The 27,950-nt window shown below is 38.5% G+C and overlaps 1 protein-coding gene across 3 annotated transcripts in view; it reads left to right on the forward strand.

The window, feature by feature from the left end:
* Positions 1-27,950, forward strand: part of thoc2 (THO complex 2) — a 131,532-nt gene that overhangs the window by 89,840 nt on the left and 13,742 nt on the right. For all 3 annotated transcript variants that reach the window (XM_067997134.1, XM_067997136.1, XM_067997135.1), the window contains 9 exons: positions 1,454-1,611; positions 1,700-1,828; positions 1,985-2,116; positions 3,785-3,969; positions 6,536-6,720; positions 7,842-7,944; positions 8,885-9,339; positions 18,787-18,845; positions 20,269-20,304. In XM_067997134.1, the coding sequence (XP_067853235.1) occupies positions 1,454-1,611; positions 1,700-1,828; positions 1,985-2,116; positions 3,785-3,969; positions 6,536-6,720; positions 7,842-7,944; positions 8,885-9,339; positions 18,787-18,845; positions 20,269-20,304 (1,442 nt within the window). The remainder of the gene's footprint in view (positions 1-1,453; positions 1,612-1,699; positions 1,829-1,984; positions 2,117-3,784; positions 3,970-6,535; positions 6,721-7,841; positions 7,945-8,884; positions 9,340-18,786; positions 18,846-20,268; positions 20,305-27,950) is intronic.

Here is a 27,950-nt window from a genome sequence, read left to right on the forward strand (position 1 = left end):
TAAAGCAAACAAAAAATGGTACCTAAAAATACAAATGGTTCGCATAGTGCATCTAAATGGCCAGTGCTCTATATCTTTTAATAGATTTGGCACACAATCATGCTCGTGATACTCACTTGGAGTTCCCAGTCCCAGTATTGTGAATCTTAAGTCCACCTCCCAGCATTTAGTTACAAAGCAACATTTACAATGGCCTGGGTATACAGCCTGCAATGCTATTTTCTTTTAATTTTTGTTTTATCCATTTTTCCATTTCTCCTCTCCTGAAGAGGTTGACTCATGCTGGGATATGGTTTGACATGTACCAGTCACCCTCCAGTACCTCAAAAGGCCTAATCTCCATGTGTGAGGGATGGCACTGTTGTGCAAGGGTATAGTTTCTCACTCTTGATGCCCAGTATTTGCATGAATCATCTGTTAGTTGTAACATGTGCGATGATTAAAACTCAATCTACCTTGCCCTGAAGGTGTGCCTTAACCCCTAATACAAAAAGAATACACTGCATTTCTCACATCAATAATTTTTATGATCTCTGTTCATGCGGTTAGCAATTTTTGCCAATTATAGCCAGCAGACGTATGCCTGGTAAGGTTCCAGAAACGTAGATCACATAGGCCCCTTACACCTGACAAAAAGAGGAAACTTTTACACTATTTGTCTTCAAACCCATGGCTCACAGATGTGATCAACATACTGCACCATCCAATTTCTATTTAACTTACTTTTTTCAAAATAATGGATTTATATGTGTTGGTGCTGATGGTTTCATCAAGATCTATGATTAACAAAGCAAAAAAATGTCATCAGGGTCTCGATATTGTATTGTGTACTTTGCTCAGCTTTTAGTTATTTATTTCTTCCCACCAAATCTCTCTCCTCCTTTCTTCTACCCCTGCATCAAGTCTTCTTTGTTTCTGTGAGAATGTTGGTTCTTTACTTAAGTGGCTATTCTTCATGTCTAAGCGTGGAGAATGTGTGAGAGGCATTTTAAAGGTGGAGAGCATCAATACTGAGTCCAATCCTGTTGTTTCCTTGTGTCCACACACACACTCACTCTCACTCTTTTTCCAGTAGGAATCACTGGATAGCAGTTAGGAGTGGGAATGGTAGCTGATTTTTTTTTTCTGCCTTTATGGTTGAGATATTCATACCACTGCTGAGATTTGCTAACTCATTGTGGATTGGGGGTTCAGCTTGACCTGACTGTGCCTTTACCCATTGGGCCATTTCAGGAGCCTTCTTCATTTTTTAATGTACTGTCAGCATTTCAGTGAGGAAATCATTGTGGTATTTCATACATGGCAGCATTAAGGATAAAACATTAAGATACTGATGCAAATTTCAGTGTAGGAGCTTCTACATTTCTTTCATGCTGGTCAAAATCCTTAACTGCATAAATGTATTTTTTTTGGTTCATACGACCTCTATTTAATTGTGTTTTGTTTCCCTCAGAATCTACCAAAAACGAGACCATCACAAAGTTCCTCCAACTGTGCATCTTCCCACGGTGCATCTTCTCAGCCATAGATGCAGTTTACTGTGCTAAGTTTGTGGAATTAGTTCATCAGCTGAAGACACCTAACTTTTCTACACTTCTGTGTTATGATCGGGTAAAAACACATATATTTCAAAAGAAGTTGATTTTTGTATTTTTTTTGTATACTGTCGATTTTCATGTACAAGTTCTTGTTTTTTTAGGTCTTTTCTGACATTATTTACACTGTCGCGAGCTGCACAGAAAATGAGGCAAGTCGCTATGGCAGGTTTCTCTGCAGCATGTTGGAGACGGTCACCAGGTGGCACAGTGATAGACCTATATATGATAAGGTAACCTTTTAATATTGCTTTGGACATGGCAAGATACTACAGTTTATTTCTTGTATCTCTCGAGTCAAATTTTCTTAGCACTTAATAAACTAGGAGTTTTCAGTGAAACCAGCTGGGTCTTTTTTTTTTCTTAAGCTCTTTCTATTTTTTCCCTAGGAATGTGGCAATTACCCAGGGTTTCTCACAATTTTACGAGCAAGTGGATTTGATGGAGGCAACAAGGCTGACCAGTTAGATTATGAGAATTTCAGACATGTTGTACATAAGTGGCATTACAAATTGACCAAAGTAAGTTTTCTTGCCTCTTTTTTAATGTTCTGGTAGAAATAATAAAAATCTATACTGTTGCTGTCACAGCTTGGGGGTGGGTGGAGCATTAACATGTCACTTAATAGGATAGAGGTAATCAACCTGAAATAATTTTGGATACACGGCCTACAGGATGAGAGGGTCCAGATTAAGGGTTGTGAAGATCAAAACAGATGTTTGGAAGTTCTTCTTTACATAGAGGTTATTCAAAAGCCAAAACAACTTCCTGGGAAAATCGGTTCAGTTCAGAACTGTGGATTTATTTAACAAACAAATGATGTTGCGATGGGAAGATAGTAAGGTTGATATTTTGCAAAGATGAAATCAAGTGGACTGATTGGACTTTCCTCAACCAAAGCTGTCTTGGGAATTAAGGATTTTTTTTCTTGAGATTAGGAAGAAGTTTTGCCACCAGTGATTGGTGCTTGAAGGGTTAAAATACTGTCCTATACCACCATCTCCAGCTCACTTAATTGCCATGTAAAGATTAATTATATGTATTGAGTAGGGCTCATGCATTTCAACACTTCTGTGTGACTTGAAACTCAGTATCAAATGTCTAAAGCCACAGGTGGAGTGCACAGATACTAATTTGAGGTTGTAAACTAGTGATGGTGAGGGCAGCCTATTAAATAAGGCATTCTAAATGATTATCATTGTATACTGAACAAATAATTTTTTGTACATGATGTCAGTGGCAGGATTTCTGGCAAAATGTGTATTGGATTTGGGGCCATGGATTGTGTTCTTGCAAGGATTTGTGCCATTACTTTGTGTATGTAAACATTTAATATTTGTTCATCTGTCTATATATGCGTGGCTGACTGAACAAGATGTTTTATTACAGAATTGTGCTGCAAATGAAAATTTGTTCTTTGAAATTACTTCGAGGGTCAACAAAAGTTTATTGAATGAATATTTGGATTTTCATCAATTCCACAAAGCCGTAGCTTTATTTCATGCCCTTTTTGTTATTATTACAAAGAATGAGACATTTGTTCAATCTGTTTAATTACTTGTTTGTTGAAAAAATTGGGGTTGACAGCGTTTCACATCTTTTTAACATTATGACGTAGGACAGTGTGTAGCTGAGTCATACAGAGCAGAAGGACCCACATTTGATTTTTAGATTGTTCCTCAGCTGACTGGTGCACCACAGTCATACTTGATTCTGTCCTCTCGCATGTCGACTCATGCATGTATATCCAGAAGCTTGGTTTGTGGTCAGGAGCTGGAACTCTATTTCTTCCTTTCTTTTGCCTCAGGGTGGTGTGCATATTTGCAGTACTTCTATTTCCATCCCAACTGAGATAAACAAACTTGCCACTAACTGGGAGCTTCACAACTGTACACTGAGTACCACACTGATAAACCAGTCACGGAACTGGTTATTGATTGCAAGGCTACTTTACTACACTGGTTATTAACCCTATTTAATTAAGTTATGCACTTTAACAACCGTTGGACTTTTTTATTGGTGGGGGAGGGTGTGCATTGCTCATGGTCGTGCAGATTATTCTCGATATTTGCTCAACAAAAATTAACACTGGCTGGAATGGGAAAATCTCAAAACACTGCATGTTTTATATACAAAGAATCTAAGCCAGTTTTAGAAGTTTGTAGTCTAATTATTGCATTTTCTTTTAGGCATCTGTACACTGCCTTGAAACTGGCGAGTATGTGCATATCCGGAACATATTGATCGTGTTGACTAAAGTCCTTCCTTGGTATCCTAAAGTACTGAATCTAGGTCAAGCATTGGAGCGAAGAGTGCATAAAATTTGCCAAGAAGAAAAGGAGAAGAGACCTGATCTCTATGCTCTGGCTATGGGGTAACAAAGTGAAATCAAATGAATGAAATTTAATACAAAGTAGTTTAACGGACAATATCTGTTTTATGTTTTAGTGACGAGGTTTATCAGCTGCACTGCTTTAGATTTGGAATTGCCATTTAAAATGAAGGGATTAATGCCATTAAAATAATGCTGATCAGAAAATCTAGGATACTATCTTTACGGAGTCTTCTCAGCTGTAATTTGAAATGAAGAATCAGTGGTCCACCATTTTAGAAAACAAGTTGTATACATCTATTGTACATGTAAGATTAATTCTCACAAAGCAGTAAAAGATAGCTAAATGCAACTTTATTTTCATGAAAAGATTTATTTTGAAATCATTAACATGAAGTTTGAGGGTCATTGAGCAAATGGACATAGTGCATTAATGATTATTGAATTATTGATTGGGATTATACAGTACAATAAAATGGACAATACAGCTTTGAAATGAAATTTAAATATGAAATTGCAACTTAAAATGGTGGAGCTAAGTAAAATTACTGCAATGATCATATTTGGGGGGAAAAAAGCATTTATTTTCCCCCTTCCTCTTCCAGGATTGGCGAGGCCAATTTTAAAATCCCTTTTGAAATCAGCTAACTTGGCACAGACCAAGGATCGAATCAGGAACCCATTTTTCATGGTTCTATGATTCTCCTGGGAGAAGAGAGCTAGATTATCAGTGTTAAGATGGGCAGCCATGTAAAAGGATTGTTGCATAAGTGCCTCTCATCACTGTTTCCTGATTTATCTTGCCTTTTAATCTTTTCAACCTTCGTCGTGTCTGGCATGATGAGTCTTGGCCTTTTAACTTAGTGTGTCAAGTTTTTAAAAAATAATTGGCCTTATTTGGTTTCCAAGGGGCTACCTTGGCAGTTTAATGCAGTCTGTTTCCAATTAATATTTGGGCCATGTTCTATATTTCTTATCAAATTGAAGATTGTGAGACAAGACTGTTCTGAGGCTTAGCCTAAGCACAACTGCAATGGCAAGTAGCCAACTGAAAGCCAGATCTTAGAGTTGCATTTATATAGAGCATTTCATGACCTCAGGGCATCCCAAAGCGCTTCACAACTGACTAAGTATTTTTGAAGTGTAGGGAAATGTATCTACTTACCTGAACATGAGCATCATAACAGCAACGATTGTTGATGTTTAAATGGATACAGTGCTGAATGAGCAGCTTTCAAGATTTCCATTAACGGTATGTCTGGAATGCTCTCTGGTCTAGTGGGTAACAGAACTGCTTGGCACCAGGGCATACAAACCAGAAGGGCCCATGTTTGATTCCTGGTTAATTTTGAATTAGCTGATCTCCGTCTTGCAGCAGTTGGGGCACAAGGAGAAAATTCAGCCAGGCTTGATGCTCAAAAGTGCAGATGGGATCATGTTTGGCCATTCATTATCATAGTTTGCTGATACTGCCTGAGCTCACTGGAGGGTGGCTGGCATTCTTAGATCTGCACCCTAAAGCATTAGTTAGTTTCTTCAGGAGCGGAGGAGAGGGAAAAAAAAAATCCCATTTAAAAAAAAAGTCTGCATGTTTGTTATCACTAGGTGGCTCCATTATTCCTTATAGTGGGGCAATATGGTATTTTCAATGTACCGTTTTACTGAGTGACAGAAATTTGGTCTATATAATAGTATCTTGCCAAAAGTATTTTAAGAGTACTTCAAATGTCTGCGGCTTTTAATTATTTAATCCTAAATTAAATGGCTTGTATAGTTTTTAATTTGGGGTTGATTCTCCTTGAGCATCCGCACGTTTCTCCCTTAGTTTTATTTCTAAGCTGTATTTGACTGTGGCGATTAATATAAGATCACTGCAGTTTGTTTTGTAGCTGCCTAATTAGTTACATAAATATTTGGCTATCAATGTGCAATAACCAGGTATCCACCTGAGCGATTCCATCTGCAGAATTTTGTTTGAGTGGGCATCTGGTCATTATTCATTTTTATGATGAGCTAAGTCCTGAGGATGCAAGTTAAGGTACTGTAAGTTAAGAACAAATACAACAAAATATACATATATGTGGGGATTTCAGCCGTAGGAACATGTTCACAGCACAAAACATTTAGGATCTTTTTTATAATGGGATGAGCTTGTGACAACCTTTAGCACGTATGACTAAGAAATCTTGCCAAGCAAGAATCCTGTGTGTGTCTTGGTCAAACTCAGCTACTTTTGAAGACTGGTGAGATGGGCAACATGAGTCGACTTGGCCAGAGAGTAACCAGGCTCTCAGCAATATGCTTTGATGTGAATGTAAGCACAGATAGATATGGGGCAGCTGCACTGCAGAGCCACTGGGAATTCAGGAAAAGTTGATGGCTGTTCCATTCTCATTTTAAAAAGAGCTATGTTTGGGTATCAGATATAATTCCTTGAAGTACTGATGGAGACTCCACATTGTTGATCAAAGTTGTCAACTCTCAAAATATATAATTTTTTATTTTAGAAAAGGTAAATGAATAGCTATTGGTTATTTTATAACTACTTTGATACTTGTCTTGCAAAAAAAAAATTCTCTGCTTGTTTAACACTCTGTGGGACTTGCAGCTATTCTGGCCAGTTGAAAAGTAGGAAACAATACATGGTTCCTGAAAATGAATTCCACCACAAGGATCCGCCAGCAAGGAGTGCAACACCTGCAACAGTTCAGAATGGACCAGGCACGGTCATACAACCTGCTGCAGCAACCACCAATGCAGCTAAAGCAGAAGAAGGCACAAATGAGGAGACAGGTATGAACAATTGCTTGACTGTATATACTAATCAAAGCTCTTTCCTTAATGCATCAAATCATCGTATAGAGGCTTCATCAGACTAATAGTTTAGGAATTCAGCCAATGAAAAATTCTTTATGGGTCAAGGCAGACCACAAGCCCCATATTCAATTCACCATCTGTGCTGAGTTGGCTGATCTCAGCCATAACAGCAATTGGGATGCTACATTTGGCCTCTGCTTTTAGATTACTGAAGGGAAAAATCAGGCAAGCTTCTGACTATTATCCAGTAATGCTTGCTGAAAAAAGTACATGTATGTGGATGTTGGATGAGGACAGAATCAGGATTGGTTGTGAGGCCTTTCATGATAAAATAGCCTGTCAATGCTCACTTCAGATTCATACATGCAAAATGCTGCCCATAAGAGTTAATGGGCACAGTCGGTGACTGTAGAACCGAACTTCAGCAGAACTCCATGTCTTCAGGAGCAAGGCAGAGAAAAATTAACGAAAAATATTTTTTAAAATCTAAAGCTAATTGGCCTCTCACTTGTCATTCTGCTATTAAACTTGCCTTTGGCATACTGCTAATTTGATTGTGCTTTAGCAGATAAAATATTGCAAGAAATTGATCCTTACTTGCTTCATAAAATCTATTTTAAAAGACCATTAAGTCATCAGAATGAATGGGAAGTGAAATTTAAAACATTGGAGCATAGCTATGAGTGATGCAACCCAGAGGAGTCCCTGCTTCTGATGGCAATATATTTATTTCAGCAATTTGCTTAAAATTCAAACTAATAAGCCCAGTTTTGTCTCAGCAAAATTTCGTATCCGCTTCTTTTTGACTAAGCACAGATCATTTCTATAGAGTGAAAGTGGTCTCAACTCTGATACCTAGGACGTCCCATCAGTTAGAATTTTTCAGGCCAGTACAAATACATGGCGTACAGAGTTTTTCTTCATATTAAGATATTGCCTTACTTTTTAGAATTCATAAATGGTTAAATATTCATGTGTAATACACTTTTTTTTACCTTTCTATAAAAATTGATTTACTGTGTTCTTGGGTAGACCAACAAGAAGCTCATGTGCTGGATGGAGTGAGCTAAAATGTCTGTTTTCTGTTCTTTTAACAGATAAATTGAAGGAGAAATCTCAGAGTGCCATTAAAGTTACTAACAAAGCTGCTAATGCAACACCCAAAGTCACGGCCAGTAATGGAAACAATGCTGTAAATAGGTAAGAATTTGATTTTCCGCTATACTTTATTTACATGATGCCTTTTCATGTTGAAATGTCTCAAAAGTGCTTCATGTGATGAATTGCTTTTGAAGTGCACTGACTGTTAGGTTGGCAAAGGTGGCAGTCATTCTGTTAGCAGCACCCACTAATATCAGTGAAATGGAATACCAGTTAACCTATCTTATGTGGTATTGGCTAAGGACGGAGTGCTGGCCAATGAAACTCCCTGTTCTTCAAATAGCATTATATCTTTAATGTCCACCTGAACCAGTAGATGAGATTTTTTTTTATCATCTCATGCGAAAGACACCCCCCCCGCATCAGTGATCAGTGTTGATTGGAGTACCAACCTAGATTATGAGCCCTTTCTTGGTTTGGGACTCAAACTATAGGCAAGAGTGCTAGAAATTTTAGATTTAAAAAAAACTTTTGATAATGAATACTTGACAGACATCTAAATGATTTGCATTATTGTATTGACGGTCTGCCTTTGCTGAAGAAGTTTCAAATGGCGCTCGTAAGGACTTGATTGACTTAATTACAAATAGTTTTTATCTAAATATAGGTTACTACTATATATTTTAGTAGAATGTGATAGATTTACAAATCTGATCCATATATCATCCACTGACACAATGCTGAGTAGGGTTCATGAAAATGGATATCTTTTGCTGACTTACGAAATGATTGCCTTTTGACAATGTAAGGAAATTAGAATGCTTTCCTGGCATTGCATTTTTCAAAAATAAATTCCTTTTGCTTCTAAAAATGAGGATTTATTGTACGATGCTGTTTGTGGCCAGTAACTCGTCAATCAATAATACTTAAGAGTGAGTTTTGCTAAAAGAATCTGAACCGACTACTACTACACATTATCTCTTAAACTGCACATAGTACTATGGCAAAATTTTATGATGGACTTTATATTCTTTTCCAGCAACAAAGTAACAAAAGACAAAGAAGAGAAAGAAAAAAGTGGGAAAGAAAAAGACAAGGAGAAGAAAGATAAGACAACTCCAACAGTCCCTCCAGAGGCTAAAACAACAGCTAAAGATGGAAAGGAGAAAGCAAAAGAAGAAAGAATGAACAAAGATGAAAAAGTACGGGAGACCAAGGAGAAAACACCAAAGGCAGACAAGGAAAAAGAAAAAGAGAAAATCAGGAAGGAAGAGAAGACAGCAAAGGATGATAAATCCAGGTTGACGTCTAGTGGTGCTGAAGCAAAATCACACTCAGAAAAGGAGAAAGAAAAGGAACCATCCAAGGAGAGGGATGCACTGAAGGATGCCAAATCCAAAGAAAGTCATACAGGCACTAAAGGGGAAAAAGCAGTCGTTGCTGGGTCCTTGAAGTCCCCAGTTCCACGGTCAGAGTCTTCAGAGTCTGATAGGGGTAAGTTAATAAGGTACTGCATTCTACTTTATTTTAAAGTTGTTGGAAGAACTTGAACAAGTAAACAAGATTAATTTAGTACTGATCCCTGCAGGAAAGTAGCTACAGTACTTCTTTTGTAACTTAGTTTTTTTTATGACTTGCTGTGGGCTTTTGGTTGTTGAGCAAACAAGATTCCAAGTATTTTGCTGAAATGAGGTATCCACTTGAATTGTATTAGTGCTTCTAAGAAACTTTTTGTAGTTATATTTAATATTCTAGAAAAGATTGTAAAATGTTAATAGGCAGAAATTGTCCATCAGTAGAAGACAAATATCTTTTGATGAAAATATCAGTTTCTCATTTGGTTAAAATGCAAAAAAAAACAGCGAGAAGGATACGTAAAGTCAGACCAACTCTGTCCATTAGATTTTGCAATCTAGCACTCTCGACCTGACTAAGAAAAACTTACATTTATATCTTTTACGTCCTCGGGATGTCCCAAAGTGCTTTACAGCCAATTAAGTACTTTTGAAATGTAGTTACTGTTGTAAAATAGGCAAACATGGCAACCAGTCCCACAGCAAAGTCCCAAAAACAGCATTAATATAAATAACCAGATCACCTTTTTTAGTGGTGTTGGCTAAGGGGATGAACGTTGGCCAGGGATACCGGGAGAAATCCTCCGCTCTTTGCATCGTGTCACAGGATGCTTTATGTCTACCAGAAAGGGCAGGCTTGGTTTAACGTCTCCTCCGAAACACTGCCTCTGACAGTGCACCACTCCCTCAGACCGTCACCAAAACCTCTCAAGTACCAACCTATGTTATGAAGTTAGAAGCAAGCCATGACCATCTGACTCGAAGGCAAGAATGCTACCACTGAGTCGAGGCTGACATCAAAGCTAATGGTAACTCCTGGGAGAGGCACAAAAAAAAAGAAATCTGTAGTCTGTTGAAGGAAAAACTGGGAAATTTCTCCGCAACTGCATAAAGCAATCGAGCAAGCTCCAGCATGTTTTGGACGCATCGTTAGATGATTACATCTAACCCCCTACTCCCCTCCCCAATATGCCAGTGTCCTCCTTACTCAGGAATATCCCCTCTAAAAAGTCTGTAGTCCATTCATACTTGCCGCACCTGCCAGAAGCGAAGTTCCAGGGGGCGATGTCTCAGACTTCCTGGTATCCAACCTAATTCTCTACCTGCATATTTTTTAGGCATGTCATGTAGTTCTACCATCAATGTCTTCACTGTGTTCACTCCTTTTCTATAATTTTAAAAAGCTGCCTATAGCCTACATTTCACCAAAGTCAGTAACTAATTCTCTAAACCTGTATAAATAGCACCTATTGTATGCTTGAATCAGTGACAGGCAAGGTGTGACAAGCCTTAACATTGAAAACTCCTATCACAGTGCCGCCCACAGGCACAACAGGTTACTATAATGGGTTTGCCCATAAGAGCAAGCTTCACAAGAAGTTTACGATTAAACATCACCCTCAGTATGCAACTTTAATATATAATAATGTGCACACCAGATGCAAATAATGCAAATTTTAACAATTTGAAAAATTAATTGCATATTTGAAGTAAGAAAATAGTCATAAATATAGTTTTCGAATTGTGGTTTTCTCGGTAGCCTTTCATAGGTTAAATAATTGGATGGGGAAACTGGTCATTAAACCAAAGAAAATTTATTGAGGGTGCTTTTTAAATCTTTTAATATTGCTCCTTTTTGGTCTTGCTGCAAAGGCTATGACAATTTAAACATGCCTATTGTATTTGAAATTTGCAGATAAAATTTTTGTTTAGTGAATTTAAAATATTGAGTCCACAACCAAACATGACTGATTTGTGTGTCTTTCAATTTGCTTATTTCAATACTTTAAAAAAAAATTCAAGTTTGCAGATAACTGATTTTGTAAATTGGTAGCAAAGGTGATCCATTGAAAATATTTAAAGAGGAGACTTCAATGTTTAAGTAGTGTAAAGCTGTGATTATATTTATAAAACAGTACCAAGTCCCAAGACTAATGCTTTTTCTTAGTCATTAAATCAGTACAATGCGACCATCCTGTCGATCATCTTTAGTCTGTGAATGCAGATTCAAATCTGAATTGTTTATATACTGGAATTGTGATCAGGTGTAACACGAAGGGCAATATTAGTAGCAGTTCCTAATTTTAAGATGAAACCCAAAATTTAACGTACAAAAGTAAAACTGTATGTGTTCAAGCATTTCGAAGCATTCTAAGTTAAATGCATCAGTTTTGTTTTTAAACATTTGATGACCAAGAGAATCCACATAATGAATATTTTATTTTACCAAGCCAGCTTATGTCAGAGTTGTTCTTGTATTTAAAAAAATCAAATCGGTGGGTAGCTGTACTAATTAGAGACACCATAATGGCAATAAGAAAAAAGGAACATAAGTAACATTAAGATAGAAACGGAATCCATATGGATTGAGACGATGGATAAGGATCGATCACGTTAATAGGTACATTCTACAGACCACCTAATAGTTGATGGGAAATGGAGGATGAAAGATGTAAACAAATCTATGAAATTAGTTTTTTAAAAAATCGAATAATAACCATGGGAGTTTTCAACTACCCCCAAATAAACTGGCAAGATGATGTAGGGAAAGGAGAAAAGGAAATGGGGTTTTTACAGTGTGTACATGATTCCTTTCTTACCCAGTATGTGAGAAGATCTACAAGAGAGTATCACTGCTGGATCCAGAAACTGGAAATGAACCAGAACCGATAAGAGGAACAAGCAGGGGTGGGGGGAGGAGGAACACTAGTGATCACAGCACAATATGGTTTAAAATAATGATTGAGAAAGACATAAATAAGACAAAGACCAAAGTGATAGACTGGAAAAAAAGCTAATTTTGAGGGGATGAGAATGGAACTAGGGCAGGTGAACTGGAAAACATTTTTGACAAAGAAACAGAACAGCAGTGGATAATATTTAAGACTGTGATCAACAGAGGCAGGAAAGGATATTCCTCTTAAAAAGCAAGAACTAACCAATAATGAAACACCATGCATGAATAAAGAGATAACAGAAAAATTGAAACTGAAGAGAAAGGCATACTCTAAGTACATAAGAACTGAAGGAGAGGATGACAAAAGGGAATATGCAGAGGTTAGTAAATAAGTCAGAAAAACAATTAGGAAAACAAAGAAGAACTAAGAGATTAAATTATTAAGGAATGTAAAAAGAAAAGTAAAGTATCCTACAGGCATATAAATAAAAGAAAAATCAGAATAAGGATAGGGCCACACGATAAACTCACAGGTAACGACAGCGTAATGCCAGAAATATTGAATAGTTACTTTGCCACTGTATTTACCAGGGAGACTAACAAGGTGGGCAGGACATTAGAAGAAGAGATTGAAAAAGATATTTAAGATAGAAAGGAGGGAGATAATAAACTAATCAAACTTAGGGAGGATAAGACCCCTGGTCCGAATGGATTGCATCTGCGAATATTAAAAGAAGTTAGGGAGGAGATAGCAGAGGCACTATTACATATATATAAAAATTCACTAGAAAAGGGAATAGTGCCAGAGGATTGCCAGACAGCTAATGTTGTTCCTATATTTAAAAAGGGAGATAGAACAAGTCTAGCGAACTGTAGACCAGTTAGCTTAACGTCGGTGGTAGGAAAGATAATGGAATCTTTACTCAAAGATGTAATAGAAAAACATCCCGAGAACAAAAATATAATAAAAAATAGTCAGCACAGATTTCAGAAGGGCAAGTCATCTTTGACCAACCTTATTGAATTCTCTGAAGCAGTAACAAAGTAGACAAGGGTAATGCTATAGATGTAATATTTGGATTTTCAAAAGGCCTTCAATAAGGCACCACGTTGTAGACTCATGGCTAAGGTCAGAGCATGTGGAGTCGGGGACAGGTAGCAGAATGAATAGCAAGTTGGCCACAAAACAGAAAATGGAGAGTTATGATTAAGGGTGTAGCTACTTAGAGGGGGAAAAAGTGGGAAGTGGTGGTCCACAGGGATCAGTGTTGGGGCCACTGTTCACAGTTTACGTTAACGATTTGGATTTGGGAATCAGAAGTACAATTTCAAAATTTGTGGACAACACCAAATTGGGGGGTGTAGCTAATACAAAGGAAGAATGCGTCAAAATGCAAGAGGACAATAATAAACGTGCATAATCAGTGTGTAATTGGCAAATGAATTTCAGTATAGATAAGTGTGAGATGGTGCATTTTGGTAGGAAGAATGAGGAGGCCACATACTGCTTCGATAATAAGAGTCTAAATGGGATGGAAGAGCAAAGGGATCTCGGGGTACAGATACACAAATTGTTAAAGTAGCGACGCGGGTTAATAAGGCTATTTTTTTTAAAAAGGCAAATCAAGCACCAGGGTTTATTTCTAGAGGAATAGAATTCATAAGCAAATGAGTTATGTTAAACTTTATAGAACATTTTTTAGAATCATAGAAAGGTTACAGCACAGGAGGCCGTTCGGCCCATCGAATCCATGCCAGCTCTATGCAAGAGCAACCCAGCTAGTCTCACTCCCCCACCCTAACCCTGTAGCCCTGCAAATTTTTTTCCTTTCAAGTACTTATCCAGTTCCACTTTGAAGGCCATGATCTGCCTTCACCACCCCTTCGGGCAGTGCATTCCAGATCATAACCGTTCGTGTGTGTAAAAAAAAAAAGTTTTTCCTCATGTCACCTTTGGTTCTTTTGCCAATTACCTTAAATCTATGTCCTCTGGTCCTTGACCCTTCTGCCAATGGGAACAGTTTCTCTCAATCTATTCTGTCTCGACCCTTCATGTTTTTGAATACCTCTATCAAATCTCTTCGCAACTGTCTCTGTTCCAAGGAGAACATCCCCAGCTTCTCCAGTCTATCATAACTGAAGTCCCTCATCCCTGGAACCATTCTAATAAATCTCTTCTGCAACCCCTCAAAGGCCTTCACCTCTTCCCTGAAGTGCGGTGCCCAGAACTGGAGACAATACTCCAGTTGTGTCTGAACCAGTGTTTTATAAAGGTTCATCATGACTTCCATACTTTTGTACTCTATGCCTATATTTATAAAGCCCAAGATCCCGATGGGTTTTTAACTGCTTTCTCAACCTGCCCTTCCACCTTCAACGATTTGTGCACATACACCCCCAGATCTCTCTGTTCCTGTACCCCTTTTAGAATTGTGCCCTCTAGTTTATATTGCCTCTCCTCGTTCTTCCTACCAAAATGTATCACTTCGCATTTTTCTGCGTTAAATTTCATCTGCCATGTGTCCGCCCATATCACCAGTCTGTCTATATCCTCTTGAAGTCTATCACTATCCTCCTCACTGTTTACTACCCTTCCAAGTTTTGTCATCTGTGCCCTGTACACCCAAGTCCAAGTCATTAATATATATATAGAAAAGCACCAACCCCTGGGGAACACCACTGTACACCTCCCTCCAGTCTGAAAAACAACTGTTCACCACTGCTTTCTGTTTCCTGTCCCTTAGCCAATTCTGTATCCATGTTGCTACTGCCCCCTTTATTCCATGGGCCGCAGTCTTGATGATAAGCCTACCATGCGGCACTTTGTCAACGCCTTTTGAAAGTCTTTATACACCACATCAACTCCATTGCCCTTATCTACCCTCTCTGTTAGCTCATCAAAAAACTCTTATCAAGTTAGTTAAACATGATTTGCTTGTAACAAATCCATGCTGGCTTTCCCTAATCAATCCACACTCGTCCAAGTGACTGTTAATTCTGTCCCAGATTATCATTTCTAAAAGTTTCCCCACCACTGAGGTTAAACTGATTGGCCTATAGTTGCTGGGTTTATCCTTGCACCCTTTTTTGAACAAGGGTGTAACGTTTGCATTTCTCCAGTCCTCTGGCACCACCCCCGTATCTACGGATGTTTGGAAGATTATGGCCAGTACCTCTGCAGTTTCCACCCTTAATTCCCTCAGCAACCTAGGATGCATCCCATCCGGACCGGGTGACTTATCTACTTTAAGTGCAGCCAGCCTTTCAAGTACCTCGTCTTTATCAATTTTGAGCCCATCCAGGATCTCAACTATATTTTCCTTTACTGAGACTCTGGCAGCATCTTGTTCCTTGCTAAAGACAGATGCAAAGTACTCATTTAGTATCTCAGCCATCCCCTCTGCCTCTGAGTAGGTCTCCTTTATGGTCCCTAATTGGCCCCACCCCTCCTCTTACTACCCGTTTACTGTGTACATGCCCCTAGAAGACATTTGGATTCCCTTTTATGTTGGCTGCCAGTCTATTCTCATATTCTCTCTTTGCCCCTCTTATTTCCTTTTTCACTTCCCCTCTGAACTTTCTATATTCAGCCTGATGTTCACTTGTGTTATCAACCTGACATCTGTCATACACCCCTTTTTTCCATTTCATCTTACTCGCTTTCTCTTTCGTCATCCAGGGAGTTCTGGCTTAGTTGCCCTACCTTTCTGCCTCATGGGAATGTGCCTAGACTGTACCCGAACCATCTCTTTAAAGGCCGCCCACTCTCCAGTTACAGTTTTGCCTGCCAATCTTTGATTCCAATTTACCCGGGCTGGGTTTGTTCTTCTCCCATTGAAATTGGCCCTCCTCCAATTGAGTATTTTTACTTTAGTGGTCCATGTCCTTTTCCATAGCTATTCTAAACCTTATGATACTATGATTGCTGCTCCCTAAATGCTCCCCCACTGACACTTGCACCACTTGGCTTGCCTCATTCCTTGGAACCAAGTCCAGCAATGCTTCCATCCTCGTTGGGCCGGAAACGTACTGGTTAAGAAAGTTATCCTGAACACATTTCAAAAATTCCTCCCCCTTATTACTATTGTTATCCCAGTCTATATTAGGATAGTTGAAGTCCCCAGTTAGCACTTCTCTATACCTTTTGCACCTCTGTAATTTCCCTGCAAATTTGCTCCTCTTATATCCTTCCCACTAGTTGGTGGCCTATAGAATACACCCAGTAGTGTAATGGCACCTCTTTTATTTCTTAACTCTAACCAAATAGATTCTGTTCTTGACCCCTCCAAGACATCCTCTCTCTCCATTACTGCAATATTCTCCTTAATCAATACTGCCACCCCCCACCCCCCGCTTTTTCTTTCCCTATCTTTCCTGAACACCTTGTATCCAGGAATATTTAGTACCCAATCCTGCCCTTTTTGAGCCAGGTCTCTGTTATTGCCATGTCTGGAAGCCTGTCGCCAGTGGGGTACCACAGGGATCGGTGCTGGGTCCCTTGCTGTTTGTGGTCTACATTAACGACTTGGATATGAATGTAAAAGGTATGATCAGTAAGTTCGCTGATGATACAAAAATTGGTAGGGTGGTAAATAGCGAGGAGGATAGCCTCAGTCTGCAGGACGATATAGATGGGTTGGTCAGATGGGCGGAACAGTGGCAAATGGAATTTAACCCGGAAAAGTGCGAGGTGATGCACTTTGGAGGGACTAACAAGGCAAGGGAATACACAATGAATGGGAGGACCCTAGGCAAGACAGAGGGATCTTGGTGTGCAAGTTCACAGATCCCTGAAGGCGGCGGAACAGGTAGATAAGGTGGTAAAGAAGGCATATGGGATACTTGCCTTTATTAGCCGAGGCATAGAATATAAGAGCAAGGAGGTTATGATGGAGCTGTATAAAACACTGGTTAGGCCACAGCTGGAGTACTGTGTGCAGTTCTGGTCGCCACACTACAGGAAGGATGTGATCGCTTTGTAGAGGGTGCAGAGGAGATTCACCAGGATGTTACCAGGGCTGGAGCGCTTCAGCTATGAAGAGAGACTGGGAAAATTGGGTTTGTTTTCCTTGGAGCAGAGGAGGCTGAGGGGGGACATGATTGAGGTGTACAAAATTATGAGGGGCACAGATAGGATGGATACTAAGGAGCTTTTTCCCTTCGTTGAGGGTTCTATAACAAGGGGGCATAGATTCAAGGTAAAAGGCGGGAGGTTTAGAGGGGATTTGAGAAAGAACTTTTTCACCCAGAGGGTGGTTGGAGTCTGGAACTCACTGCCTGAAAGGGTTGTGGAGGCAGGAACCCTCACAACATTCAAGAAGCATTTGGATGAGCACTTGAAATGCCATAGCATACAAGGCTACGGACCAAATGCTGGAATATGGGATTAGATTAGACAGGGCTTGATGGCCGGCGCGGACACGATGGGCCGAAGGGCCTCTATCCGTGCTGTATAACTCTATGACATAGTATTCCCATGTGGCTATTTGTGCCTGCAGCTCACCAACCTTGTTTACCACACTTGGAGTATTGTGCACATTTCTGGTCTCCATATTATAGAATGGATGTAGAGGCACTGGAGAGGGTACAAAAAAGTTTCACAAGGATATCCCCTCAGTTCTGATATCATCCTTATCAGGAAAGGTTGAACAGACTGAGCCTCTTTTTTCTGGAAAAGGGAAGGCGGATGGGTGACCTGATAAGAGGTTTTTAAGATAATAGGGTTTAATAGGATAGACACAGAGAAAATATTTCCACTTGTGGGGGAGTCCAAAATTAGAGGTCATAAATATAAAATAGTTGCTAATAAATCCAATAGGGAATTCAGGAGAAACTTCTTTACCTAAAGAATGTGGAACGTACTACCCACAAGGAGTAGTTGAGGCAAATGGCATAGATGCATTTAAGGGGAAGCTAGATAAGCACACGAGGGAGAAAGGAATAGAAGGGTATCTCCTGATCGGGTTAGATGAAGTAGGGCGGGAGGAGGCTCGTGTGGAGCGTAAATGCCGGAATAGACCAGTTGGGCTGAATGGCCTGTTGCTGTGCTGTAGTTTCAATGTAAGAACTTAATATTATACGTTTCTTCTGCCGTTTAGAAATTTTTACTTCATCTTTCAACCATAGAATTTCACCACTGTTCAGTTATTTTCCTTTCAATCTGGTATTTAATTCCCAATGCTAGCAAAATCTTTAAATGTACAAGCAAAATAACCTTTCCAGTTCTTTATCTTGTTGCTCAATAAACTGAGTATTTTAAGTTTTACACATTTGGGTTATCTTTTCCACATTTTAAAAATGTTTTGTACGATTAAGAGGCTACAGTACAAATTAAATATATTTGTTCACTTAAGGGCACCAGAAACACAGATAAAGCACATGTTGGGGCATGTATTAAACTATGCATTGTAAAATCTGTGACCTTCCTGTTGATATCCCAAGTGCAATTTCTCCATCTTTCTGATGCCACCAATTTGTGAGGCATCCATCTTTTTTAGTTATCTCAGGCTGTACCCTATTGTGATATTTAATATGTAGAAAAAGCTGTGTGATCTGCATCTTGTTTGCAAACAATTAATTCGTATTAGTGGTACTAAATATAATGTATTTGGAATGTAGCTGAAGAGAATTGTGCCAAGAGTAATGTACCACAATCAGCAACTAGAATATGCAATCACTTCTCTGTTCCAGAACAAAAACGGCGCAAGCTTGATTCCCACTCTTCACCATCACATTCCACTACAGTAAAGGTTAGTATAGCCTAAGGAAGGCACCGTCAATATTAGGCTGTCCTGTTTGGAATCCCGGTATTCTGGAAATATTCGTCTTCCTTCAAGTGATACAAGGTGCACAATGGAGCCTCTGGAGGTTTCTTTTAATAGAAAATGCATTCGTTTTCTTTATTGGACTTTTTTGTAAGCAAATTTTATATAAAAAGGCTTCAAGGACCTAGCGAAAATTGTAAATAGTATGAGGAAAATGCAAGAAGTTTTTCTCAGAAGTGCCTCAAATTATATTAAGTGGTCAGTTTTTGGAGTGCAATAATGCTACAAGCAAAATAGCTTCAAAGTGGAGTCGCAAAAAAAGTGTCAGCGCTGAGAGTGAAGAGTGTTCCAGCACTGAAGAATGTTGGAGTTGTTCAGAATTACCGGATACCTCTGGATTCATCAGACCCGCTGATGAGCATCCTACCAATTCGTGCCTTCTAGGAAGGAAGTAATGGAGGGGATTCCATTAAAGTCTTTAATATCTCCTTGGTGATCAGATCTCCTGTAGTTGTGTAAATTCTATCAGCATGCAGCTGTTGTTAGTATCTTCCCTTCGTGGGTTTGTTTTCCATTGGGGGTGCCCGCCTTTTGAATCCTGCCTTAGGAAAAAGCAGATTTGGCAGCAAAGCCCGCCTTCCAGCCAAGAGGGCCGATGGCATTCTACGCAGCACGAAACGTGGGTGTATCCTAATAGAAGATTCAGGGCAGATGCTTCCTTGCACCGTATTTATTTTAATGTAGATGAACCCCCACGAATCCTTGAGTTTGCAGTGGGTTGAAACTTCGAGCTGTAAGTTCCAATTCCTGGATGCAGTGCACTGGAAGGGAGGTTAAAGAGCCCATTGTGGTTTGTTCAGCTGCACCTCTTTACAAAATTAACATTTTTTTATGCATTGAAGTTAATTGTTCACTTAGTATACTTACACGGGAAACAGTATTCTATAACATCACATTTAAAGACATTTGTTTAACTTATTTGACATTTTATTTTATGTATATTTGTTAATAGTAAAATTTTGCATTAAATTTTATAGTAATCATGCATTTCAGGGGGGTTTTATTCCGTAACTGGTTTGTAAATTACTGTTAAGTCGCAAGATTGTTAATATATACATTACAATTGTGAACAAAGGCAACATCAAAGACGGATTTAAGTGACATATCTAAATGAGTTTGAGAAGCCATTTCTATCATAGTAAACTGTTTCCCGACACGATTTAAAATGCATTATTGTCAAGCTTTCTATCCTGTCCAGTAAGCATTAACAATTCCTAAAGCCTAGTTCCTAAAGGTGTAACTGCATGTCAGAAGCAAGACATTAGAATGATCGCCAACTTACATCCCAAAGTCCTCTGGTATCTGAGAAGCGCCGCAGCTCATCTGTCATCTCCATTCATTCCTACAGGACGGTCTCGGCGATCACAAAGAATCATCAGCAAAGGTTTGACACTTGAGCCTTATTTTGACCACGTAACTTTTATAGGTGAACTTTTCTTAGAAACACAGTATTTGTAATCCTTTTATTGGCTGCAATTTCCAAAATTATATTGCTGCTGCTTAACTGTTTATAAATATGCAGTAGTTTGTTTTCCTGGCACTTGCAGAAATGCTTTGACTCAATTTTGTTTTACATTTTTTTGGAATTAATTCATTTTTCTATTGCTTTTTGAAGTATTAACTGCTGCTGTTATTGAGCCAAGCTCTCCTGATGGCCTCATGGTCAAAGGCACTGGCTGTTTTAGCTTTCTGCATAGACCAGGAAATTGGTACCTGCATGGCTGAGTTAGTCTGATCTTTCTTCAGACACAGCACATGGGCTCAGCTTTGGGAAAGGAAAAAAAATCAGCCAAGATTTTGGATCCTGATTGCTATCCAGTGATTTCTGCTGGAAAATGCACGTGTGGATGTTGAATGAAGGCAGGATCAGGCTCGACTGGTGCCCTCCACAGTTGAATTGCCTACCAACATAGTTTGTTTAGGCTCACTCATGAGAAAAAGCCTGATGGATGAGGTGCTGGCGGACTGCTGGCACATTGAACTGGATCCTATCATAAACCATTGTTTTCAGCACTGAAAGAGAAAACTCAGGGATTGGGTGGAGATTTGTATATGCAAAGCAAAGAGATCATAGATTAATGGAAATTCACTCCTAATTAACTGCTGTAACTTGTCTTGATCTTGCATTTAAAATTGAGTCAAAATCTTTCTGGATTTGTGCTACAACAATACTTACAATCAGCTATAAAATAATCTGAGATATACATAAATTGGTAGGAAATAATGTACTTATTTGAATTGATTTTGATGCAGTTTTGGGGAAATACCCAGAGATAACCTTTTAAATAGTGGCTTTTTTGCTAAAATTATGTAAACTAGCCAAGTGTACAAATACACTCGCAAAGTGCAAGATTAACTTTATAAATGTGATTGCAAATTCTGTGATAGTGCTATATCAATTTCTATTCTGTTTAAAATATTTGGATTGCATAGCTTAAAGTAAGATGACTGTCAAGTTGATTTAATATAATCTGTTTTAGATAATGAAGTACACTTGCTTGTTAGCTTGAATTGTTGTATAAAACACACACAAACCTTCGTAAATACAGGCCATTTTTTCCAAGGCAAATATGATTGTGAGTGCGTTGCTAAAAATGGGCTTCACATGCTTAGTAAGTCAATCGGGGTAACATTAAGATTAATGGAATTTTCTAAATAAAATTAAATTCTTCTGGTTGCCATAAGTGTTCTTCACTGTACTGCCAACACATTTTTTGGGTGCCCTTTCGGTTTCCCAAATTTAGTAACTATCTTTATACACTTCGGTTTGGCATGCATTTTTTGTGCCTGTTAGTTGGGGCACAGTTGTCAATCCAGATCTGCTAGATTGCTCGGTATTACATCAGATGTCAATGATATGATTCTGGAAGAAAATGGTGACTCTTGAAAACCTCCAAGGTGATTTTTCTCCCCTCATCTATCCACCTAATGTATCTGGATCAGTAAGACAAACTAACCTCTTTTGTAAACTAATCTTTCTCACCTATTCCTCTACAGTTTGTCAGAAGATAAACTACATCAAATATTCACCCTTGCGTTACATATCTTACTGTGACAATTTTTGTTTAGCAGCAAAGAAACTTATTGAATAAGTTTGCTGTGTTTTGCTATTATGTCTGAATTTATTTGGCTGAGGCAGAAATAGTCTTAAGACAGTGCTGGTTAATGGTACTCAATTTGTGCTAAGTGTAATTAATTATTTCTAAGGTTTTATTCAGGTATTTTTATCCATAAATGCTCAAGCTTCTCTGTGGGTTTCCTTCACAAGGGATGGCTGCGTGGTGTGACCATAATTGCAATCACTGCAGCTTTTTGTTTGCTTAACAGGAAGCACTGTTATATTTATTGTCTTATAATTAGCTTAGGTGTTTGCATGCAACCTCAATGGGTAGAATACAAAAAAGAAAATTGGAGTAATTCACTTGAAGCAACTTAAATTGGTGTAATGGTGCAATTTTGTACATTTTTCTCTTTGTATCTTCATTACAAGAGAAGTGTTAACTGTTTACATCATAAATTTGACTCACTCTTCAAGATCTCCTGAATGTGATTTAGACAAAGGTGCAGTTTTGAAAATGTTTGGGGAATGTCATACTATTAATTTGCATAGCTGGACAGCTATGTTCATAGAATACATTGGGACTGGAAGAATTGAAATTTACAATGTTTGGAATACTATTCAGTTGAAAAAGAAACACTCCTTAATCTCTCAAAAATGCAGCATTGCGCATTATTATGGAAAAAATTATTTTATGCATAACTTTTGAATAATGCCTAAAAAATGTTCATTAAGAAAATTGTTCACTTCAGCAATTATTGAGCTAAGCAGTGAATTCAGAAGATCAAGAAAATAAGATGTCTTTGTTTCTGAGCTGTACATTTAGCCCATTATCAGTTTTTCACTCTACCCTTGCTTCTGGGATGTAGTACACATTGCATTCTTGCTGATCATTGCTTGGATGCCTCTGTGTAATTGTAGTAGGTCTATTAGTTTGGCTGCCAAACTTTAGTGAATTGATCACTTAAGAACCTTAATTGGGAAAAAAACTTGATTGGACTCTGCTTCAAGTCAGCAATGATAATGATGATCATACCAATTGCAACTGTATTGAACTCTCGCCTGCTGAATCTGTATTTACCCAAACTCCCCATCCCCAATGACACTCCTGCAAGCAACACTTTGTATTTGTTGTGATGTTTGTTATTCCAACAATGCTGCTGGATTTGACTCTGAATTTCTCTGGCCTAGTAAATCTGTTGTTAATGCTTTTCCCTCATTAGTGATGAGGGAGCATTGCTGACAACAGACGTGCCAGGACGATGAAATTCAAGTAATGTAGCAAATATGACAAATATGAACATAAGAAATATGAGCAGGTGTCGGCCATATGGCCCCTTGAGCCGGCTCCACCATTCAGTAAGATAATGGCTGATCTTCGACCTCAACTCCACTTTCCCGCCTGATCCCCCATACCCCTTGATTCCCCTAGAGTCCAAAAATCTTTCTATCTCAGCCTTGAATATACTCAATGACTCAGCATCCACAGCCCTCTGGGGTGGAGAATTCCAAAGAAAACACACTTGGACAGATCAGAGGGATTGATAAATGCACTTGGATAAAGCATTGCCCGCAGGGAAATTAATCAATGTGGCTAGGGAGCTTGAGTTCAGTTCAGGGTAGTTCTTCTGTGCAAGTCCAACTGTGACGCTATTGAATTTCTACTCTACTAGATTTCTTTGATAGGGTGTAGTTCTAATTTATAATTACTGCAGAGATGGATGGTTGTCTTAAGAACATAAAGCGTGAAATGAGAAATGGTCATTTTGAGGCTTCTCCTGGTCACTCCTTCCTATTGTGGCCTCTGCCTTAATCTCCTGAAGGAAATATTCTGTATAAATGTTCCCTGATTTCCAAAAGTAAGAGAGTAAAACTCTAGAATATTCATACATCCTCACATTTTCATACTGACAAAATTGATGCTCTTGTTACTCTTTTCTGAACTCTAAAGTATCAATGTCCTTCTGAAGGTAGGGTGCCAAAGATTGCTGCAAGTGTGTCATCTTCTGTGATCTGTACTCTGATCTTGAAGGCATTTGACTGTCAAATACCCTGGAGATGTTAGTGTTTGACTGTCTTTAACAGTTGACTAGTTGAATTTTGACTGAAAACTTTTGATAAGTAATCACGCCAAATCTTTCCCCTCCTTACCTTTTCTAAAGGACATTAAAATCCATTACCCATTGCATTGGCCAAAGTCAATTGGTCCAGATATTTTTGTAATGCTTGTTATCCTGGTCATCTGAGCATGTAGCTTGCAGGCATCTTGTTTTATAATGTAAGTAATCCCTTCCAAGTTGCTTATGAGAAGTAAGAACATTGAGAACAGACTACTACAGAACTCTATTAGTCACTACCCCAAGACAGCTTTTTTCATTTAATCCATAGCCAAAATACTAAAGGGAACAAGTAAGCTCCTATGTGGAACCAGTACAGGCACAATGGGCAAATGCTTCTTTGAAATTTCTGATTCTGTATTCTATTGCCAAGCTAGATTTAATGCATTTAGCTAATTTTCTATTAATTTATATCTTAACTTTCATTAAAAGCCTTACTTATGGCTCTTTATTGGATACCTTCTAAAAATCCAAATAAATTATGTACATTGGGTAGCCCTCTTCCATTTGCTCAGTTGCCTCTTGAAAGATTGATAGCACTGTTCATGTACATTCTCCACTGCAACTGTTGGGCTAATTGGCTCATGTCTCTTCTTTTGAGTATGGGGAGAATATTTACTATCTTCCAGTCCTAAGTTTATAGCTCCAGTTTATAGAACTCTTTAAAAGTGTTGTTTTTAAAAGTCTTACCTTTTTCTTCCCGTGTTTCCATGGTGATTATAGGTTTTATCCTATCTGATCAGGTGTTGTGGGCATTTACTACTTGAGATTCTTGATAACACATTCTTTATTGATTTCTGCTTTATTGATTCCTGAGCCAAAATCACTGTGTATTTGTAATTTGACCACAGTCTTCATTTGTAAAAAGGGATGTGAAGAATGTATTCCATACAATTGCTATTTTCTGATTCTATAATATTTCTTCCTGAATTACACCTTATATCTTCATGGCTTGTTTATTAACAATGCTGTAAGACAAGAGCTTGATATCTCAATTGTTGTTCATCTGTTGTATTTTTATTGCTTTATATGTATTTTCTATGCTTTCAAAAGGGGTGTGCTTTACAGTGTACATAATAGATATTGACATGACTTGCGGGAAACTGAACATTCCAAACAACTTCCATTTAATCAACAGAGCCTTCTCCATTATCCGTTTCCAAGCCCTGAATAGAACACATAAGATGCCAATTTGTCACAAGCAATAGCATATTTAAGGGTAATCATGATATCATTAACTCTTAAACTGTTTGAGCTTTGCTCTTATCAGCTTATTACAACCCCAAGATATGTTGCAGATTTGAATCCTGCACCAACCTGTGTTTTCTGTGGTTGGTGGAGAATGATTTTATTCACCTTTTTGACGAATATTTTGTTGCCAGCAGCAAGTGTCCTATTGGACAAAGAAGAGCAACAGAGCCCTGTGTTTTAGATTGAAGTGTGGATACACTGTGTAATTTGAACTGCAGTAATGTGTTCTATCTTGTTTAATGTTTCACATACCACTGTGTATAAAATTTTGTTTTAGTTTGTTTTACACAGTGCACTTTTCAAAGCAGCTATTTTCCACTTACACAGACACTGTTTATTTTGCTTTTTTGAAAGTCTCTCACTTGGGTGTAAAACAGACACTTGTTCTATGTCAATAGTTGAGGGTTCTCATCGATACTCTCAGCATACTAAGTGCTAATTTAGTAATAGTTCTTCACTCTAGCTAGTTTAAATTATCTGCTATAAACAATGCAAATTGATTTTGTAAGCATTTTGTTTAACACGCTTTCACGAAGAGTAAATATCCTGACCAGTGTATTAAATGTGGACATTTTTAAAAATATACTACATCAGACCTAGTCTTTTTTTCCCTTTAAATTTCCCTTCTGTTTCTCTCCTTTTACTGCTTCTCTTGAAGGCAGTAACTAAGTTTGAATATGGTGCCACAGACCGTACGTCACTTTAGTGACCATTCTTCATTTGTGAGCCATTGAAAAGTGACAGCCTATTCGCAGGCAGTCTCCTGCTGTTCCCTTCTGACATTTGCATGCTTATACTTACAGCTGGAAAGCAAACCCTAGATAAGCTTTTTCCTTCTGTAGCCCGAGTGTCCAGTGACCAGTCCTGCACCTCCACTGCACCCTGGTTAATACTGGTTAACTCAGCGCAGACAAAGGAAAAACCTGGGTCTCTGGACTGTGTGGTTTAGTACTACACACAGTATCTTTGCCCAGTTAGCTTTAATTTTTTTTCCGTTCGTGTTTTTTTTTTAAAAAGCTGCTGTTCTCTCAATTGAAGCTTGCCTGCCGTATAGTCAATAAACAGCAGTGCAGCTTATTGATCATAATGATATTACACAACTAATATCTTGCAGCATAATGCAAAATTAAACATTGTACAGATTATTAGATTGTATAAACGTCTTTTCAAAAGAAAAAGTTGACTTAGTACACTCCCGTAAATGATTTTTCTTCATTTAGCTTTTATTCCACATTCCATGGGTAAACATAAATCTACCAAGCTAGGAAATTCAGAGGAACGTACATGTCCATCTAAGAAACTTTCAGACCATTCTGTATTCACCTGTTGTGTTTCTGTGGCATTGCTATCAGCGAGGATGAAGAAAAGCAAGCTTACAAAAGACAATGTCACCGTTTTTTATTCTACTAAGGTGTTTGACGGGTTCATGTTTTAGAGAAGCATTTGACAATTTCTCCTTTGAAGCTTAGTGCAAGTTGCTGGGCTCCTTTCGTTTTTTCTGGTAGAATCGGCTGAAACACCTGGGAAAGGACAGCAACTCTGAGATTGTTCAAGTAGATAATTGTGATAAAAGCTCTTTTCAAGAGGGGTCAGCATTGGATTCAAATTTCAGGTTATTGTCAAGTATGGCAGCTGCTGATGCTGACTTAAAAGTTAGCTCAAAACAGCTCAAAAACTAATTGTTTTGAGGATTGTGTTACACCCAGTTGATGCTGTTATTTGAAGAAGGGACAGCTTTGTCTGCTGTTGGATTGTAAAGTTCGAGGTATCATTATTACACTAACAAAGCCGGTGACATAATACAAGTCCCTAGTTAGAATCTCCCAGAAAGGTGAAAGAAACTGTCATGCAACAATTTCCTTTCTCTTTTTTCTATGCTTCCCATTTTTTTTTGCTTTTTCTCTTTCTTTCCTGTTCTTTTTCTTCCCATTGTTCCCTCATTTTCTCTCTCTCCCTCTTTTTCTCTCTCACATGCTCTTTCTCTCCTCCTACCCCCCCCCCTTTCCTTTCCCCTTTTCTCCCTCTTGCCCACTCTCCCCGCCCACTCTCCACCCACCCACCACTGTAGAAACCACCTTTTGGATGATTAGTAATGATCATGGACATCAACTGTTCAAGCTGACTCAGCAGCCTCTGATTTCTGCAGTTGTATCTAAAATATTGAACCCTGGCTCTTCTGTAGTCCAGTAATACATAATACCTGATCGATTGGCTGCAATATGGAATAGAAATAATTCCCATTGAATACTATTAGTTCTTGCTTGGGACCTTGATATGTGGCTACAAAAGACTGGTGTCTGCTTTATATGGGTGACCTTGCGTGCAAGTTCCGCAGTAACAGAAATAAACGCATGTTGCAATAATTTCTTCCCATTGCGCTAAGATTTAGGCCACCGCCCACTGCATTTCAACTTCAGAGTACTAAGTTGACCTGAAATGTTTCAAAAAGATTTCTTAAAAAAAATTGTTGCAATTGTGTGGAGGGACAAGTGCTTTGGGACAGTTATTCCCCTCTACCCCAACTTTATTTTCTGAATATTAATTTGCATAGTTCCTGATTGAGGAGGAAAGGGACTTCTCAGCACACAATCCCATGTGCTTTTG

The sequence above is a fragment of the Heptranchias perlo genome, chromosome 15 (assembly GCF_035084215.1).
Source record: "Heptranchias perlo isolate sHepPer1 chromosome 15, sHepPer1.hap1, whole genome shotgun sequence".
Classification (NCBI taxonomy): Eukaryota; Metazoa; Chordata; class Chondrichthyes; order Hexanchiformes; family Hexanchidae; genus Heptranchias; species Heptranchias perlo.